Below are 14,234 nucleotides of genomic sequence, written 5' to 3'. Positions count from 1 at the left end.
TTTCTTGTTTTAGCTCGAGCTAAGCATAAAGCCACTTGTAAAGGCCTTTTTACTTACGGGCAACATTTCAGAAGAGCAGGGAGGGATCTTCTTCGGGATGTCTTGGCTGCATTTTTGCCTGCAGCACTCCTGATACCAGCCCGGCTGTTTCCTGAGGGCTGCAGGGCATCCGCACCTTGAGGGCTGGGCACCACAATGGTGTTAACCACTCGAAATGTCTGGCATGCATGTTTTGTGGGTTTTAAAAAAATTCCAGGTGGCTTTGGCGACGACCGGCACTCCGGCATCAGCTCACGCTGCCTCTGCCCCTTTTATGCCGCCTCATGGCTGAGCTGCACACCCCTAACCCGGCTGCTGTGTGCAGTTTTGAGCACCACGATATGGCAAAGACATTAAGCTGAAGGGTGTGGAGGGGAAGCCGTGTGAGGGGCGGCTGAGGGCAGTTGATCTGTCCGGCTGGAGGAGACTGAGGGGAGACCTCAGCGTCCTCGGGAGGGGGAGCGGGGGGGCAGGTGCCGATCTCCGCACTCTGGTGACTAGGGGCAGGACCCAAGGGAACAGCACGAAGCTGACTCGGGGCACGCCTTGCTTGGAATAGCAGGGAAAGAAACAAACAGAGCGCGTTCGGGCACGGGTACGGCATTCTCCGGGCCGCGCCCTCCCTGAGGGGACTCGCGCGAGGGCGGGAACGCGGCGCGTGCGGGCTGGGCACGCGCGGCGCGCGGCGATGACGCGCGCGCTCCCCCCCGCACCCCCGTCCGCGCGCGCTGCCCCCTCACAGCGCGGCCATGAAGGCGACGCCGCTCTCCAACTGCGAGCGGCGCTTCCTCCTGCGCGCCATCCAGGAGAAGAAGGTGCGGCGCCAGCATCCCTCTCTCTGCCCTTTTCCCCATCCCTTTCCCCTTCCCCGTCGCTCAGGGGAGCGCGGCTGTCCCCGGGAGCCGCCCGTCCGCCCGCCCCCATTCCCCCTGCGGTCCCATCGCATGGCGGGCATGGCGCACTAACCCTCTCCATGTGTGTGTCCGTGTGTTCCCGCAGCGCCTGGACGGGAGGCAATGCTACGACTACCGGAACATCCGCGTCTCCTTCGGCGCCGACCGCGGCTGCTGCATCGTGGAGCTGGGCAGGACCAGGTGGGCGCGGGGGCTCGGCCGCGGGCCCCGGGTTAAATGTAAAACCTGAGGAACCCGAGCCTGCAGAGATCCCTGTAAACAGATTTTAACCTTTCAAGCCTTAAAGTCGCAGTATTTCAAGGGTAGGAGCAAAGAGGAGGAAGCGGGAAAGGAAGGAAGCGGGAAAGGGATGGGGTTTCCGCGACGATTGTAATTACAAGTAATTTATAAAATGCAAAATTGTTCCCAAGTTTTCATCCCTTTGTTCACTGATTTCGCATTTTGCATTCTTCCCCAAACCAAACGACCCTTTTTTGTTTGTGTTTTTGCCTGTGTTATGCACTTACATAAACATTTCATTACAGTTTCTCACGTGTTCGAGTCAATTTTTCGTCTTAAAAGACAGGAGTATGTCCTAGTTCTTAAGTTTGGTTCTTTCAGTTGTTGACCAGAGTTTAAATATGTGTGACAGGCGTTGAACAAGAAACTCTCAGGAGTGAGAATTACAAACTAAAACCCTAACCACATGCTTTTTCCTCCAAGTATGTGTTTTGTTACTAGATTTTCCCCGGTACGTTCTGTGACTTGGTGCTTTATTTGCCTTGGCAGGGTTCTTGCACAGGTCTCGTGTGAACTCGTTCCCCCTAAGCCAAACCGGCCCACGGAAGGTGTGCTCTTCTTTAATCTGGAGCTCTCACCCATGGCTGCACCTGGGCTGGAGCCTGGCAGGTAATGAATGTCTTAAAAGGACTAAACAAGGATGGGATAAAAGCCATGGTAATCGTGTTAAGTTTGGACTAATTTTGTTCCAACAGACAATCCGAGTTACTGGTGTCACTGAACAGACTACTGGAACGGTGCCTCAGAGATTCCAAATGCATTGACACTGAATCTCTCTGCGTTGTTGCTGGTGAAAAGGTAGGAAAACTTCTGAATTGCTGGTGGGTTTAAACTAAAAGATACATGTTGTCCAGTTTTAAGTTGGTCCCTGTCTTGTGTTGGATAGTAGAAGTGCTGATTTTAGGTTAATGTGAAGATCCACTCATCTGATTTGAGAGGTATTTTTACCTTGCATGTCTACATAGGCTTTCTGAAGTAGCTGGGACCCTACAGAATGATGTTTAACTTGTGCTGAAGTGCTACATATTTTGTCATAATTAAATCTGGCACAGTGGGTATCTTGAAATATACCAAGATCTCTCATCTTCTTAATCAAAGACCTAAGGAATATATACTGATTCTTTTTCTGGTTAAAAAAAAAAAAACAAAACCAAAAACAAACTAGTTTTGAAAAATAAAATTTGCTTCTCTAGAATCAAGCAGTTTTGTATTATTTTGTATTTTTCTCAGGTTTGGCAAATTCGGCTGGACATGCACCTGTTAAACCACGATGGCAACATCACTGATGCTGCCAGCATAGCAGGGATTGTAGCTCTGTGTCACTTCCGCAGGCCAGATGTGTCTGTGCAAGGAGAGGAAGTAACTGTGGTAAGTTGCTTGTTTTGTTTTTGGGGTTTTTTTTTTTTCAATTTCCTTAAATTTCTTTGTCATTTTAAAATCAAATGAGTTTCATAAATAACTGTATTCTGGGCCAATTCCTTTCAAAGTACACTCCTGAGGAACGTGATCCTGTCCCCTTGAGTATCCACCACATGCCCATTTGTGTCAGTTTTGCCTTCTTCCATCAAGGGTAAGATTTTGAGGTCTTATGTACCCATATAAGGAGTATAAATCTTGTATACTCATAGTAATTAATATGCAAGCCAACTCCTTTGATTAATTGTGTTTAAGGGTAGTAAATGCCTCGAATTTCTACTGTTGCCTCATATTTCAAACCTTGATTCTAGGACCTATTTGTTGGTGGATCCAACGGAACGTGAGGAGCGGGTGATGGATGGGCTCCTTGTAATTGCCATGAATAAACACCATGAAATTTGTACCATCCAGTCCAGTGGAGTGGTCATGCTGCTGCAGGATCAGGTAAACCTTAGCCTGGACCAGTCCTTCTGCCGTGTATAAACTGGTTCCTGTGCTGCAGTCCTGATGTGGGAATATCCATGAGATTTGGAAGCTGAGAAATTAATGAACTGTCTGGTTTTATTGGAAAAGATGATGTATTTTTTGTCTTAGTGGAAGAGCATGGCCCTGTGTACCATGCTGCAGAAGGGATGTAGAAAATGCATCGTTTCTGGTCAGACCTGCATCTTTTTATTTTCCTTGTGATGCAGCTGAAAAAGCTTGCAAATTATTTCCAGTAGTACTCTGGAGGCTGTTAACTTTTTGCCGAAGTCTCAGCGAATCCCTCATACTAAGGTGCTATATTTTAAGTGTTTGAAATTCCTGTGATTTAAATGCTTGTGATTCTTATGATGCTCTACAGTTTCAGTGAAAAACTTCTTGCTTCCCTGTTTTTTGTATGTGTAACAAACAGATTCTGAGATGCAGTAAAATAACAGCTGTTAAGGTGGGAGAAATAACAGAACTGATTCAGAAAGCCTTGGAAAACGACCAAAAAGCCAGGTGAGTGTTCTGGGAAAGGACGGAAATGGGGGTTTTTAAGAAATGTAGTAAAAAAAGTAATGTCAGCTTGTGCTTTTAGCAGCAAATTGTCTTCACTTATATGTTTTAAATAGCAAGCATTTGTCTACTTAAACTTGGAAAGAGAAATAGTTTTTGGGCTGAAATAATGTCTGTTGCTGAATGAGCAGGAAAGAAGGCGGCAAGTTCGGCTTTGCGGAATCCATCCCCAACCAAAGGATCACTGCCTTCAAAATGGAGAGTGCTGCTGTGGACACCAACGACGTGGAAGAACAGGCTGGAGAAATCATTGCTAAAGCTGACCCTCCTTCAGAAGTGTATCTTTTCCAGGGTAATACTCTGGGGGAAACCAGGCTAAAAACTCATCTAAAATTCCTCATAGCTTAGGTAGCCATATAACTCTGAGAGGAAACATCATCATCCTGGTTTTGGTTCAGTCTGCTTTTAATTCCTTGCCTAAAAGTGCAAAGCTGGGGTCAGAACTGTGATTATTACAGTGACTGGAGGAGTGGCACTCTGAAGTCCCCTTTAGGGCTGTTCTCCCATGGCTTATAAACCACCTGATTTGCTCTCAGAATACAAAGAATTTTACCAGCAAACACCAAGGATTTTCTTAACTCCTGCAGTTTTGCCAATCCAGTATTGCACACTCCTGGTACAGCCCAAATTGGGGAAGGAATAGAGAGCTCCTGGGGAGACCTTGAAGAATCTGAAAAGGAAGAAGCAGCGGAAGAGGAAGATGAAAGTGAGGCAGCTGCTTTTGAATGTGAGAAAGTAGAAACTGAGGGTACAAGTACACTGAGGGAAACTAAGAGTGGTAAGTATTTTTCTTAATATCAGATCTTATTATATCACTTTACCAACAGTTCAGAATTAAAATGTGAAAGATCCTTAGGAAGAAAGAACCACTGTAGCCACTTTGCACATTTGCTAATTCCACTTGACTTGGTCAGTTATTTTCAAAACTCGATTTCTGTAGTATAGGGAGGGCTCCAAATGAATCAGTAACTCCTCTGAATATTTCTTTAGAAATGCTGTGGTTATTATTTACAGGGGTTGCTTGTACAAAACTGATCAGCAGTTTGGGCTTGGTGGGGTTGTGTTTTGTTTTTTTAGATGAACCTGTTGTGCTGTCTGACAGCGAGGAGGAAGAAGTTGTCATTCTTGAACCACAGGAACTACCAAGGAAAACAAGGTAACCAGCAAGTGGATTTAGGAAGGGAGTTTGTAAGAAGTATCACCAGGAAGGAGAGGATTTTGGCAAGGCCAAGAAAGGTTTCAGTTGAACAAAGGGAATAGCTTAAATCTAGGCTAAAGCTCTGGCTTTCAGGCCTGGCAGGCCTGCAGCTGTCTGAGATGGTTTTAGTTATTTGACTCATTTTAGTCCTTCCAGAGGGAATGAGAGCATAAAAGTAGATCTCAATCAGTGGCTCCTTAGAGCTGCTGCAGAGATTCTGTGTGCCACCCTAGAGCTAATGCTGAGTTTTACCTCCAAGAAGTGAGATATGCTGCTGTATCTATGGAAACCCTTGTTCTTAGTGCACTTCCAAAAGATTAATTTACACCTTGGCCCCAGGCATGGTGGGTAGTTGCCAAGTTATGGATAATCAGTCTCTGTTATTTTGAAAAACTATTCAGTATAGTATTGTATCAGTATATATATATATATATATATATATAGTGTATATATATATTTACTATATATATATTCAGTATAGTATTGTATCAGTTCTGATCAGTTATATATCACTTTCTCTGATACAACTGTTGTTTGTTGACAGAACACAGACCAGCTCCAAACAAGAAAATCCAAGTAAGAAAGCATTTAACAAAAGGAGAAGAAAGAAGAGAACTCATTAAAGCCATCATCCCTTCCTGCAGGAATGCTGTATAATATGGATTTTGGTGTACTATTACTGAGCTTATTTTTGTAGATAATTTTATTTCCTCCCCTCCCAATATCCGCTTCTGCTTTTACGTATATGTTGAAACGATTGTACACAGATTTAAATTAAAAAATGGTGCCTGTAAATGAAATCCTATGTTTGGCATCCAGCTGCAGCAAAAACTCACCTAGTTCAGCTTTCTTCACAGGGGAAAAATCAACATGCTGTGATTAAAACCTTCTTTGCCCTGTTACTCCACACCTTAGCCTGTACTCAAACCGCTTTGTGTCAAAGTCACCAGGAATGGATGGATTTAAACAAACCAGCACAGAACTTCAGCAGTGGAGTTTCTTAAAAAGTTTAATTAAATATTACATGCAACAGACAGGAATGCTTCTTGAACTATAGGCGAAGAGTTATGCTCTGAATTTAGGATCAGGCAAAACAGAGAGACGAGGAAGATTCCAAAATACCCGATGATCTGGGTGCTTTGTTTGCAAACAGGTGACACTGGAAACACACACATATTTACAGAGTGAAGCAGGGCTATTTTACAGGTGACCTCAGTGTTACATGAGCTGTGAACAGAAGTTACTGTTGCAGACTGTACCTTTTCCAAATCAGGTTAAGAGCTTCATGTAAAAAAGACCAAAACTACATATATATATATATATATATATAAGGAGTTGCTCCCAGCCAGGCAAAGCTTGAATCAAGTTGTGCTCTTTCAGGAATGGACCAACACACAAAACCTCTTCTCCAGGAGCTAAACCAGTGCAGTGTCAGTTCTTCTGAAAAACCCAAAGTCACTGTCCTGAGTACAAAAATGGGTGAAGATGGGGTTCCTTCTTAGTCCTGTAGTACCACAAGACTGTTAACTTCTTCAGAAAAATTAACAGTATTTTTTGCACTGCTGTTTATCTCTTCTTCACACCTAACATCCCTATATTCCCTAGAGCCTTTCGTTGGAAAGGATTAGAAGGTAACCTGGATAGGCTTAACAGTAGTACAGTACAACCTGGGATATTTTGTTCAAAGCTTAGAAGCAAAAGCTGGAATTGTCCCATATTAACTGTGGAAAATGAGAAGGTGGAAAAAGATAGCACTTAATGGCAGAAGCAAGGGCTGCCCTGAGGAAGGAGGAACGTTGTCATGCTGGGCAGAGATGCCAGTGCCTGACTGGAGATTTTTTGTTAGGCTGCAGAGGAAGTAGTGTTGATAAGGGTCAAGGTAAAGCTCAGGGAGAGTGGAAGAATTTTTCTCTGTGCTATGGGAACAGTAAGGGAAGAAGTTCCATTGGAGCTCAAGCACAGCTCTTTGATTAAGCACTGAATTAATACCAAAACTCACTGAAGTCTTTTCACTTAAGTACTGCTACTTGCTCTTTTTCTGGAGGAAATAATTCATAGGCTTCCTTTAAATTGCCTCTCCAATGTTTATATTTCTCAGTGTTCTTGGAATACACCACAGAAAGGAAGGCAGAACCCAGTTTCCCAGGAAGAGCACTGCAGCCTGTTATCTTCAAGAAATTGCTGCCAGTCAGCCTTGCCAGTTACCCTTCCAAGGTCACAGACAGTGAAAAACACATTCCTCCCTGTATAAACTCCTTCTCCTGCAAGGTTAAAGTGTTTCCAACCCCAAGCACCAGACATGATACACAGCACAGGCTGTCCCCAAACCATTTTGGCATTTCAGTAAACCCACTGAAATTAATTTAAATGAAGGCTGTTGGCCAATGAAATGTGGCTCTTCATTAACCATTAGAACACGCATAAAAGTCCAAGTGCATCCCAAGAAGCTCAGACTGGCCAAAAAGGCTACTCCTGCTGCATATTTTGACCAGATTTTTGACCACGAAGTTGACTCGAGGTGGTTCAGGTAAGGCTCAAGGCAGGAGCACAAGGGTGGGGCAGAGCAGTAACTTTGTAGTTTGCTGAGGTGAAATACAGAGTTCTTTCTCATTGAGGCCTGCTGCTCATCCTGACAGAGAGATGACGACTCAAAAAAAAAATTATTTCAAGTAGCCCACACCCTAACAGCTGTTGGACATCTGTGAGGAGGAGTTTATACTGCTGGGTGCCCAGATAACCAGAGACAGCGCTGACTCGACTTCAAGTCAAAGAGGAACAGGTTTCACAGGGCAGCCCTTTCCAAAAGGCTTTAGAAATGAATGGCAGTTTAAGATGACAGCACTTCCCCTCAGTGATTTTAAGCTATTGGCAAGACCACTAACATCAGATACAAAAAGTGTTTATTAGCCAACCTGGAAATGGCTCAATTCAGCCCCCTTCGCTGCTTTACATGCAAACAACAGCGGGTACAGGGCAGCATCATCCATTTACACAGGCTGAAGGTAAACATCCACTCGATCTAATGCTGATTCAATGCCACTTTGCTCATGTAACAGTTCCAGAACTAGGGAAAAATATGGCACATTTTTGCTGTGTGCCACAGAGGAGCTCCTCTCAAGTGTGAGGGGCACAAAGAATTCATACTGCTCTGCATGCAGCCCATCCGTGCCAGAAGATGTTCACTGCCCTTGAGGGCACAGAGCAGCAGTTCACCCACTGCAGTTTAATCCCTCCACCACCCTAAAGAGACAAGCAGACTGAGGACTGATTTTCTCAGTAGGCATCAATGGACTTTTGGGACAGCCAACACATCAGTGGGAACTCCACGGGTTTAGATTAGCATCAGTTGTACACTTGGACTAGAAAATACCAACAGCAAGAACATTTTCTGCGTAGCAGAAGCGCGAGGTATGAACTGGTGCAGGGGGTTTTTAACTGTGCAGTCCCTGCAGCAGAGCATTCAGCCTTTCCCCCGATGAAGACTACATTATACAGCTACTGGGGCACGTCCTAAAGAGCCTCGTGAGCCGGTTCCAGCAAGGAGTTCTCCTCGTGCCCATAGAGTTTCTTCCAGTTTTGTAGCCATTAAGGCACGTTTTGGATCTATGCTAAATCTCAGTTTAAACTAGACAGTATAAAAATGCTACTGATACTCTGTGGAGACCAAGTCTTTCTTACCCAGAAGGAGAAAAAGCCCTACTATAATAATGCACTGCTAATATTAACATTTAGTCTATAATTAGATAAGCAGTCTCAGACTTCACGTGGCCTGAATGGTTAATTCTGTGCCTGAAGAGAACATTTTGATAAAAACACAGCTAAAACTCTTAACAAGATTGCATGTACAAAAGATTTACATTAAAACCACATGAAACTGAACTTCATAATTGAAGTCATCAAAGCCTGTATTTGTATTCTGAGTGATCATATCTAGGATCCTGAACCATGTTTAAAACTGTACATCATTTCCTGGTAATATACATCTCTTAAAAAGATCAGTCTCTTGATTATTACAATAAGTTTAGTGTGTCTGGTGGGTCAATGAGCGATACTCCATGGTACCTAGAGAGGGAACAAAAGAGGCAGGATGTCATCTTGCTCAAGTGCTCTTTGCATTAACAAAGAGCAGCATTAACTGCAGCAAAGCACATTTCCCAGCAGGCAGGGAACGGAACGTTCTGGGGCTTTGTTGGCTGCCATGCCCCACACAGATTTTTAAGAGCATCAGGTATCACCAACTGTAGGAACGTCAAGAAAGTTCCTCCAGTTTCTACCTGACAGTCCAGGCAGCAACAGAACACCAAGTATTACTTGACAAGCCATCGTGTAAAAACCCCAGTGAGTCTTGTCACCATCTCACTGAAGAATTTGGTTAGCTGAGTCTGCCTGAAGACTCATCAAAAGATAACATCCCACACCCACACCCTGCCAGGCAGGTACATGTTTGGACAACTCAGAGGTTAACACCTCCGCAGATACTCACTTGGTACTCTTGTACTTTTCCCTTATGGACTGTTGTGTGTGCTGGGCTGCTCTGAGGTAGGTGTTGTGGAGGTCTATGAGGCAAGGCTTGATGTCTTCAAGGGTGTAGCCAGTTACTTTGCACAGGGATTCAGGCTGAGGGGAAAAAAGAAAAGGAGAGGAACATTAGAATGTTGCTGTTCACTTAACACTGATCACCAGTGGTGGTGCTTTTCACTCCATCCCATTTCTCAAATGCCACAGGCTGGAGCAATCCCTAATTAACAGCCTAGGAGCACAGAGGGGCTGCAATTCCTGCAGCCCAGGCCCAGCACTCAGAGCTGTGTACAAATACACTGAATACACACAGAAGCCTGTGAAGGCACATATTGGAGTGCTACATACCCAAGATTGCCCAGTGAGTGTGTAGTCTGCCAGAAGAAATGCTGCAGCAGCAATAACTGATGGCAAGTATTTCAGGTAAGGATCAGCATCAATTAGACTCAGCTCTCCCAGGTACTGCAAGGGAAATGAAAGAGGGAATCATCTGCTTCCAAAAGTTAACAGTTGCTTCAGAACCCTAACTTGAGCTTCCAATCCTACCACCAGTTGGAATGACACCTTTCAATTTCCACTTTTTAATTTTTTTTTAATTTTCACTTACTTTCTCTTTAAGCGTCTCCTGCTGGCTACTGTCAAACAGCATTCCCAACACATGGTTTACCCAGCACATTTTATATTTAGGGATATATAAGAACTAGAGGGAAGAGTGTAGTCAGGTCTGACCTGTTCACAGTGGGACAAAGGCTTGTGTTTAGGACCTCTGGTACCTACCATACAGCTAGGATTTACCACAACTTCAGCTGAAATGTTATCTGTGCTCTGCTCTAGGAATTAGCCTCTGGATTTAGAGCTTGCTGCTGGTTGAGGGGAAAACCAAACCAAAAGTGCTTTTTTGCCAAAGTGTGTGTGGGGGTAGATGTGGCAGCTGTAGATAAGAGAGAGGGAAACATCTATCTAGCAGTGCAACAAGCCCCAATTTAAAGTTCATTAATCTCTGCCTGCTCTGAGTAAGGGTGCGTGCTTGAGCCAGGCCAAGTGCCAGCCTCTGATAAGAATGCAGCATCCCAAACAGAAAGTGGCAGTAGGAATGTTAGTTTCCAGCAGTGGGGCACCACTTCTGGAGGGGCACAATTCATAAGGTGTATATGTATATATTATACATATATATGTATGTGTGTATGGGTGTGCAATAAATATCTGCAATTAAACTCTCTAATTACGTGGGCTGAGCTAGTAATTCTTACTTACCATGGACAGGCTCTCCACTTTAGCATCTGTCTGCTGGTGTAGGAAGTACTGGGTGAGGAACTGGTTGATTGTTGGAGCCGCCAAGTCAAATGACAAAACCTTCAGAATTAAGTGCTCCATCCTTAGGACCTGCTTCTTGGTGTAGGTGTCATCTGTGATGTAGACAAACTCAGCTACTTCAGGAGGGTAGATCTCTTCAAACTTCCTGCCAGGAGAAACGTTTATGAGTAAATAATTGAGCACTAGAAAACCACCAACATTTAATGAAATGCTCATCTAAATTCTGTCTTGGGAAGGAGCTGGGCACAGGGGCCAAACAAGTTTGCTGCAGTTGGTTCAGTAGCTCTTGAATCAGCAGGATTTGAAATTAGAGAGCTACAACAGCATGAAAATTTAGGCCCAAGGAATTTGGGACTTGGAGTCACTGAAACTCCAGGATAACCCATTAAATTAGTAATTGGGGTGAACACAACTTGCTTTTCACGTGCCTTATGCATATTCCCTCAAATACTGTTTATAGATGCTGGCTGCTGCAGCTGGAAATAAAGGATCCTCACTTTAGGGGCAAACTTCAAAGATAACTGCCAAGCTTTTAGGTGGGTAACTCCTGACTTTTTTTCCTGAGTGTGAAGCCCTCCTGAGTCAGTCCTGCTCTAGGCAACAGAACAGCCACAAGATTTTCATCTGTATGAAACCAGCAGGTGGAACTTGAAACGAAGCAATGTCACTTACGATGCGAGCAGCATAGCTGCAGTACCCACAAGCTGAAGTTTTCCTCTCAAAACAGACATGGAAGAAAGAAACCTATCAATGTAATTTACAGCTAAGTGCAGGGTTTCGTTCTGTAATTTGTATTCTTCTCCAACTTCCACCAGCCAGTCCACAAGAATAGCCCGCATGTTGTTTGTGATATCCGGTTGCTTCTTCATGTAACCTATTTTGGGCTTGCATTTCACCTGTAGGTTTAGATGACAGATAAAGTTGAGGTTGGACCACGTGCTGGTAGGGAAGCAACTGTTTAAAAGTCCATTTATCACAGTTTAACAAATCAAAAGTAAACACTGGTGAGTTTAGGATCAGTAAGTTCTATTTCTGTAATCTTGCTTTCCAGCTTCTGCATGGCACAATCAACTTTATCACAATAAACCAGTCCCGTGCTCTTATTTCTCCCTTTCCAGCAAGCTCTAACTTAGTCACTGTCTTGGTAACTCGTGTTCAGATACATTTCTCCACCCCAAACCTTTCTCCCATGGGCTGTATGCAAATAAGAAAAGGGACAGCCGCTCACCTCCATTTCCCTCAGGTATGTATGGATTTCGCTGATGTAGTCTGGCACATTGTTAACGTTTGGTGCTTTCTCTTCTGGTTCTGAGGTTATTGAAATGTCCATAATACTTGGAGAATCTAAGCAGAGGATAACAGCCATGTTAAAATGGGCACCATCACATCACTCCCTCACAGCACAGGGAACCTTGTGCAGGCTGGACTGGGAGTTGAGGAGGCTTTATGGAAGTCAAATATTACAGCAACAGGGAAGCTTCCCCTTCCCCTTTCTCTTCTTCCCCCTGAGAAGAGAGAGACGGAAAACTCTCTTGCAATTATGTAGTGCTCAGTGCACCCTGTGTTACCTTGTTACATAGATGTGGATCCTGCAAGCTTAGATTGTGGTTTAAAACAGGGCAGGGGCGCCAGAGCTTTTTGTAGCCCGCAGAAGTGGATCACAGGAAAATCAGCCCTCAGATATTCAGACATGTGCTGCAGAAGAAGGATCTGGCAGTTCCCATTTTTCACACATTGGGAAGAGCTCAAAACACTTGCACCACTACCTGGGAGAAAAAACCTTTTACATCTTGGGATCTGCCTGGGTAAAGTCCCCTTCTAACTCTGGAATGGTAGCAAAGGGCGAGGATTTACGGGTTGATCGTGTCTGTAATCTGGCTTCTCTCATGAGGTACTGATAGTCAAAGCTATAAAGCGTGAAACGGCCTAAAATAGCAGGGGATAAGAACACAGAGGCTCAGCTCCACTGAAGAGCCGTCGCGTCCTGTCGGCAGGGCTCAAGGGAACCAAACCAGCCCACGCCCCAAACCGCAGCCCTCCGGCTGGCTCTGGCAATCATTCCCGGGCTGAGCTCCTCCGCGTTTCCCGGGGCAGGGCCCTGAGGGGGCTGCAGGAGGGACGCGGCCTGCACGGCGCACCGGGGCCGGGGTGTCACGTACCGAAGCTCAGCTCCATGGCGTTGCCCAGGGGGGCCAGCGGCCGCCGCTCCCCGAGGGCGCACACGGCCGCACGCAGCCCCAGCGTCGCCTCCTCCTTCTGCCCCGCCGGGACGCCCCGCTGCCGCCGCGGCTCCCGCTCCCCATCGGGCTCGTCCACATGGATGGAGAAGGGCTGATGCCGATGCTGCTGCAGCCCCGCCGCCGCTCCGCGGCCCTCGCAGCCGCCCCGCGCCGCCTGTGGGGGAGAGCGGCCGTCAGCGCCCGGGCCCTGACAGCTCCGGCCGCGCCGGACCGGCGCTGCCCCTCCGCCATCCCCCCGCAGCCCGCCGCTCCCCCCTCACCTGCAGCGGGATCCCGGCGCGCTGCTGCGCTCCCCGCAGCAGCCCCAGCGCCACGCGGCTGCCGGCGGCGGGCGGCGGCACCGCGGCTTTGCCGGCCGCCGGCGGGGGCACGTTCTCCTGGTTCTCCTGCTCCGCCAGCATGGCCGCAGCAGGAGCGGGGCGGCACGGCCGAGGGGACGGCGGGGCGACGGCGGGGCCGGAGCGGCGGGGCCGGGGACGGGCGCGCCTGGAGCCGCCCGCGCCGTTCAAGTAGCCCGCGACTCTTGAACCGCCCAATGGGCGCGCGCGGCGTCACGGCCGCGCCGGATGGGGCGGACAGAGGGACGGACAGACAGACACGGGCGGACGCGGAGGGCGGGCAGCCCGCGGGGAGGGAGCGCGGCTGCCGGCGACGCCAGGCCCCGCACCCGCCCAAGGGAGGGGGAGAAGAGCCTCGGGCGTTCCCGCCGGGAAACGTGCTGGAGAGCTTGCCCGGCCAGGCTCGTGAAGGTTTCCCGGGAGCTTGGCGGGGTTTAGTCGGGAGAAAAGGAGGCTCTGGGGCAAGACCTCATCCCTCTCTACAGCTCTCTGAAAAGAGGGGGTAGTGAGGTACCCGCAGCGAGGGAACAAGAGGAAATGGCCCCAGGGCGAGACAGGGGAGATTTCGGTTATCAAAGAATCGCAGACCACAAAGGTTCTCTTGTTCCAACCATGCTGCACCTTCCACTAGACCAGGCTGCTCAGAGCCCCATCCAACCTGGCCTTGAGCTCTTCCAGGCATGGGGCATCCACAGCTTCTCCGGGCAACCTGTGCCAGGGCCTCACCACTCTCAGATGAGAGAATTAGGTAAAAAAATATCAATATTAGGGGAGTCACCATCCCTGGAGGTGTGTAAGAGGTGTCTGGATATGGTGCTGGGGGATGTGGTTTAGGGGACAACTTGGTGGTTGGACTTGATCTTCAAGTCCACTGATGATTCTACATCACTTCCAATGGAGTTGATATTTTTTACTTGCAAACAGATCTCTGTCTCCA

The 14,234-nt window shown here is 47.0% G+C and overlaps 3 protein-coding genes across 6 annotated transcripts in view; 1 reads left to right on the top strand and 2 right to left on the bottom strand.

Moving 5' to 3' along the window:
• ANXA5 (annexin A5) overlaps positions 1-1,275 on the bottom strand; it is a 41,615-nt gene extending 40,340 nt beyond the window's left edge. Inside the window, exons 1-2 of one of the 4 annotated variants that reach the window (XM_086888175.1) lie at positions 1,006-1,275; positions 58-183 (exon numbers count right to left, since the gene is read on the bottom strand). In XM_086888175.1, the coding sequence (XP_086744301.1) occupies positions 58-183; positions 1,006-1,014 (135 nt within the window). In that variant the 5' untranslated portion in view covers positions 1,015-1,275. Of the gene's footprint in view, positions 1-57; positions 702-1,005 lie in introns of those variants that run through there. The other 3 variants (XM_086888179.1, XM_086888181.1, XM_086888176.1) reach the window with 3 other exon arrangements.
• On the top strand, positions 667-5,687 carry EXOSC9 (exosome component 9). The gene is made up of 12 exons (XM_023926535.2): positions 667-854; positions 1,039-1,133; positions 1,722-1,841; positions 1,928-2,030; positions 2,463-2,600; positions 2,720-2,802; positions 2,960-3,092; positions 3,544-3,632; positions 3,821-3,967; positions 4,277-4,467; positions 4,767-4,845; positions 5,432-5,687. The coding sequence occupies exons 1-12, from the start codon at positions 789-791 to the stop codon at positions 5,508-5,510; spliced, it is 1,323 nt and encodes a 440-aa protein (XP_023782303.1). The 5' UTR covers positions 667-788; the 3' UTR covers positions 5,511-5,687.
• Positions 5,688-5,878: 191 nt separating this feature from the next.
• Positions 5,879-13,375, bottom strand: CCNA2 (cyclin A2). Its single transcript, XM_086888174.1, has 8 exons — positions 13,220-13,375; positions 12,879-13,113; positions 11,948-12,063; positions 11,392-11,615; positions 10,660-10,864; positions 9,754-9,867; positions 9,371-9,504; positions 5,879-8,949 (listed from the first exon to the last, which is right to left on the bottom strand). Exons 1-8 carry the CDS (start codon positions 13,358-13,360, stop codon positions 8,898-8,900), a joined length of 1,221 nt encoding a protein of 406 aa, XP_086744300.1. The 5' UTR covers positions 13,361-13,375; the 3' UTR covers positions 5,879-8,897.
• Between the last annotated feature and the right edge of the window lie 859 nt (positions 13,376-14,234).

This window comes from Cyanistes caeruleus, chromosome 5 (assembly GCF_971803275.1).
Source record: "Cyanistes caeruleus chromosome 5, bCyaCae1.hap1.1, whole genome shotgun sequence".
Classification (NCBI taxonomy): Eukaryota; Metazoa; Chordata; class Aves; order Passeriformes; family Paridae; genus Cyanistes; species Cyanistes caeruleus.
The sequence above is the reverse complement of the archived record's forward strand: the minus strand, read 5'-3'. Positions and strand labels throughout refer to the sequence as shown.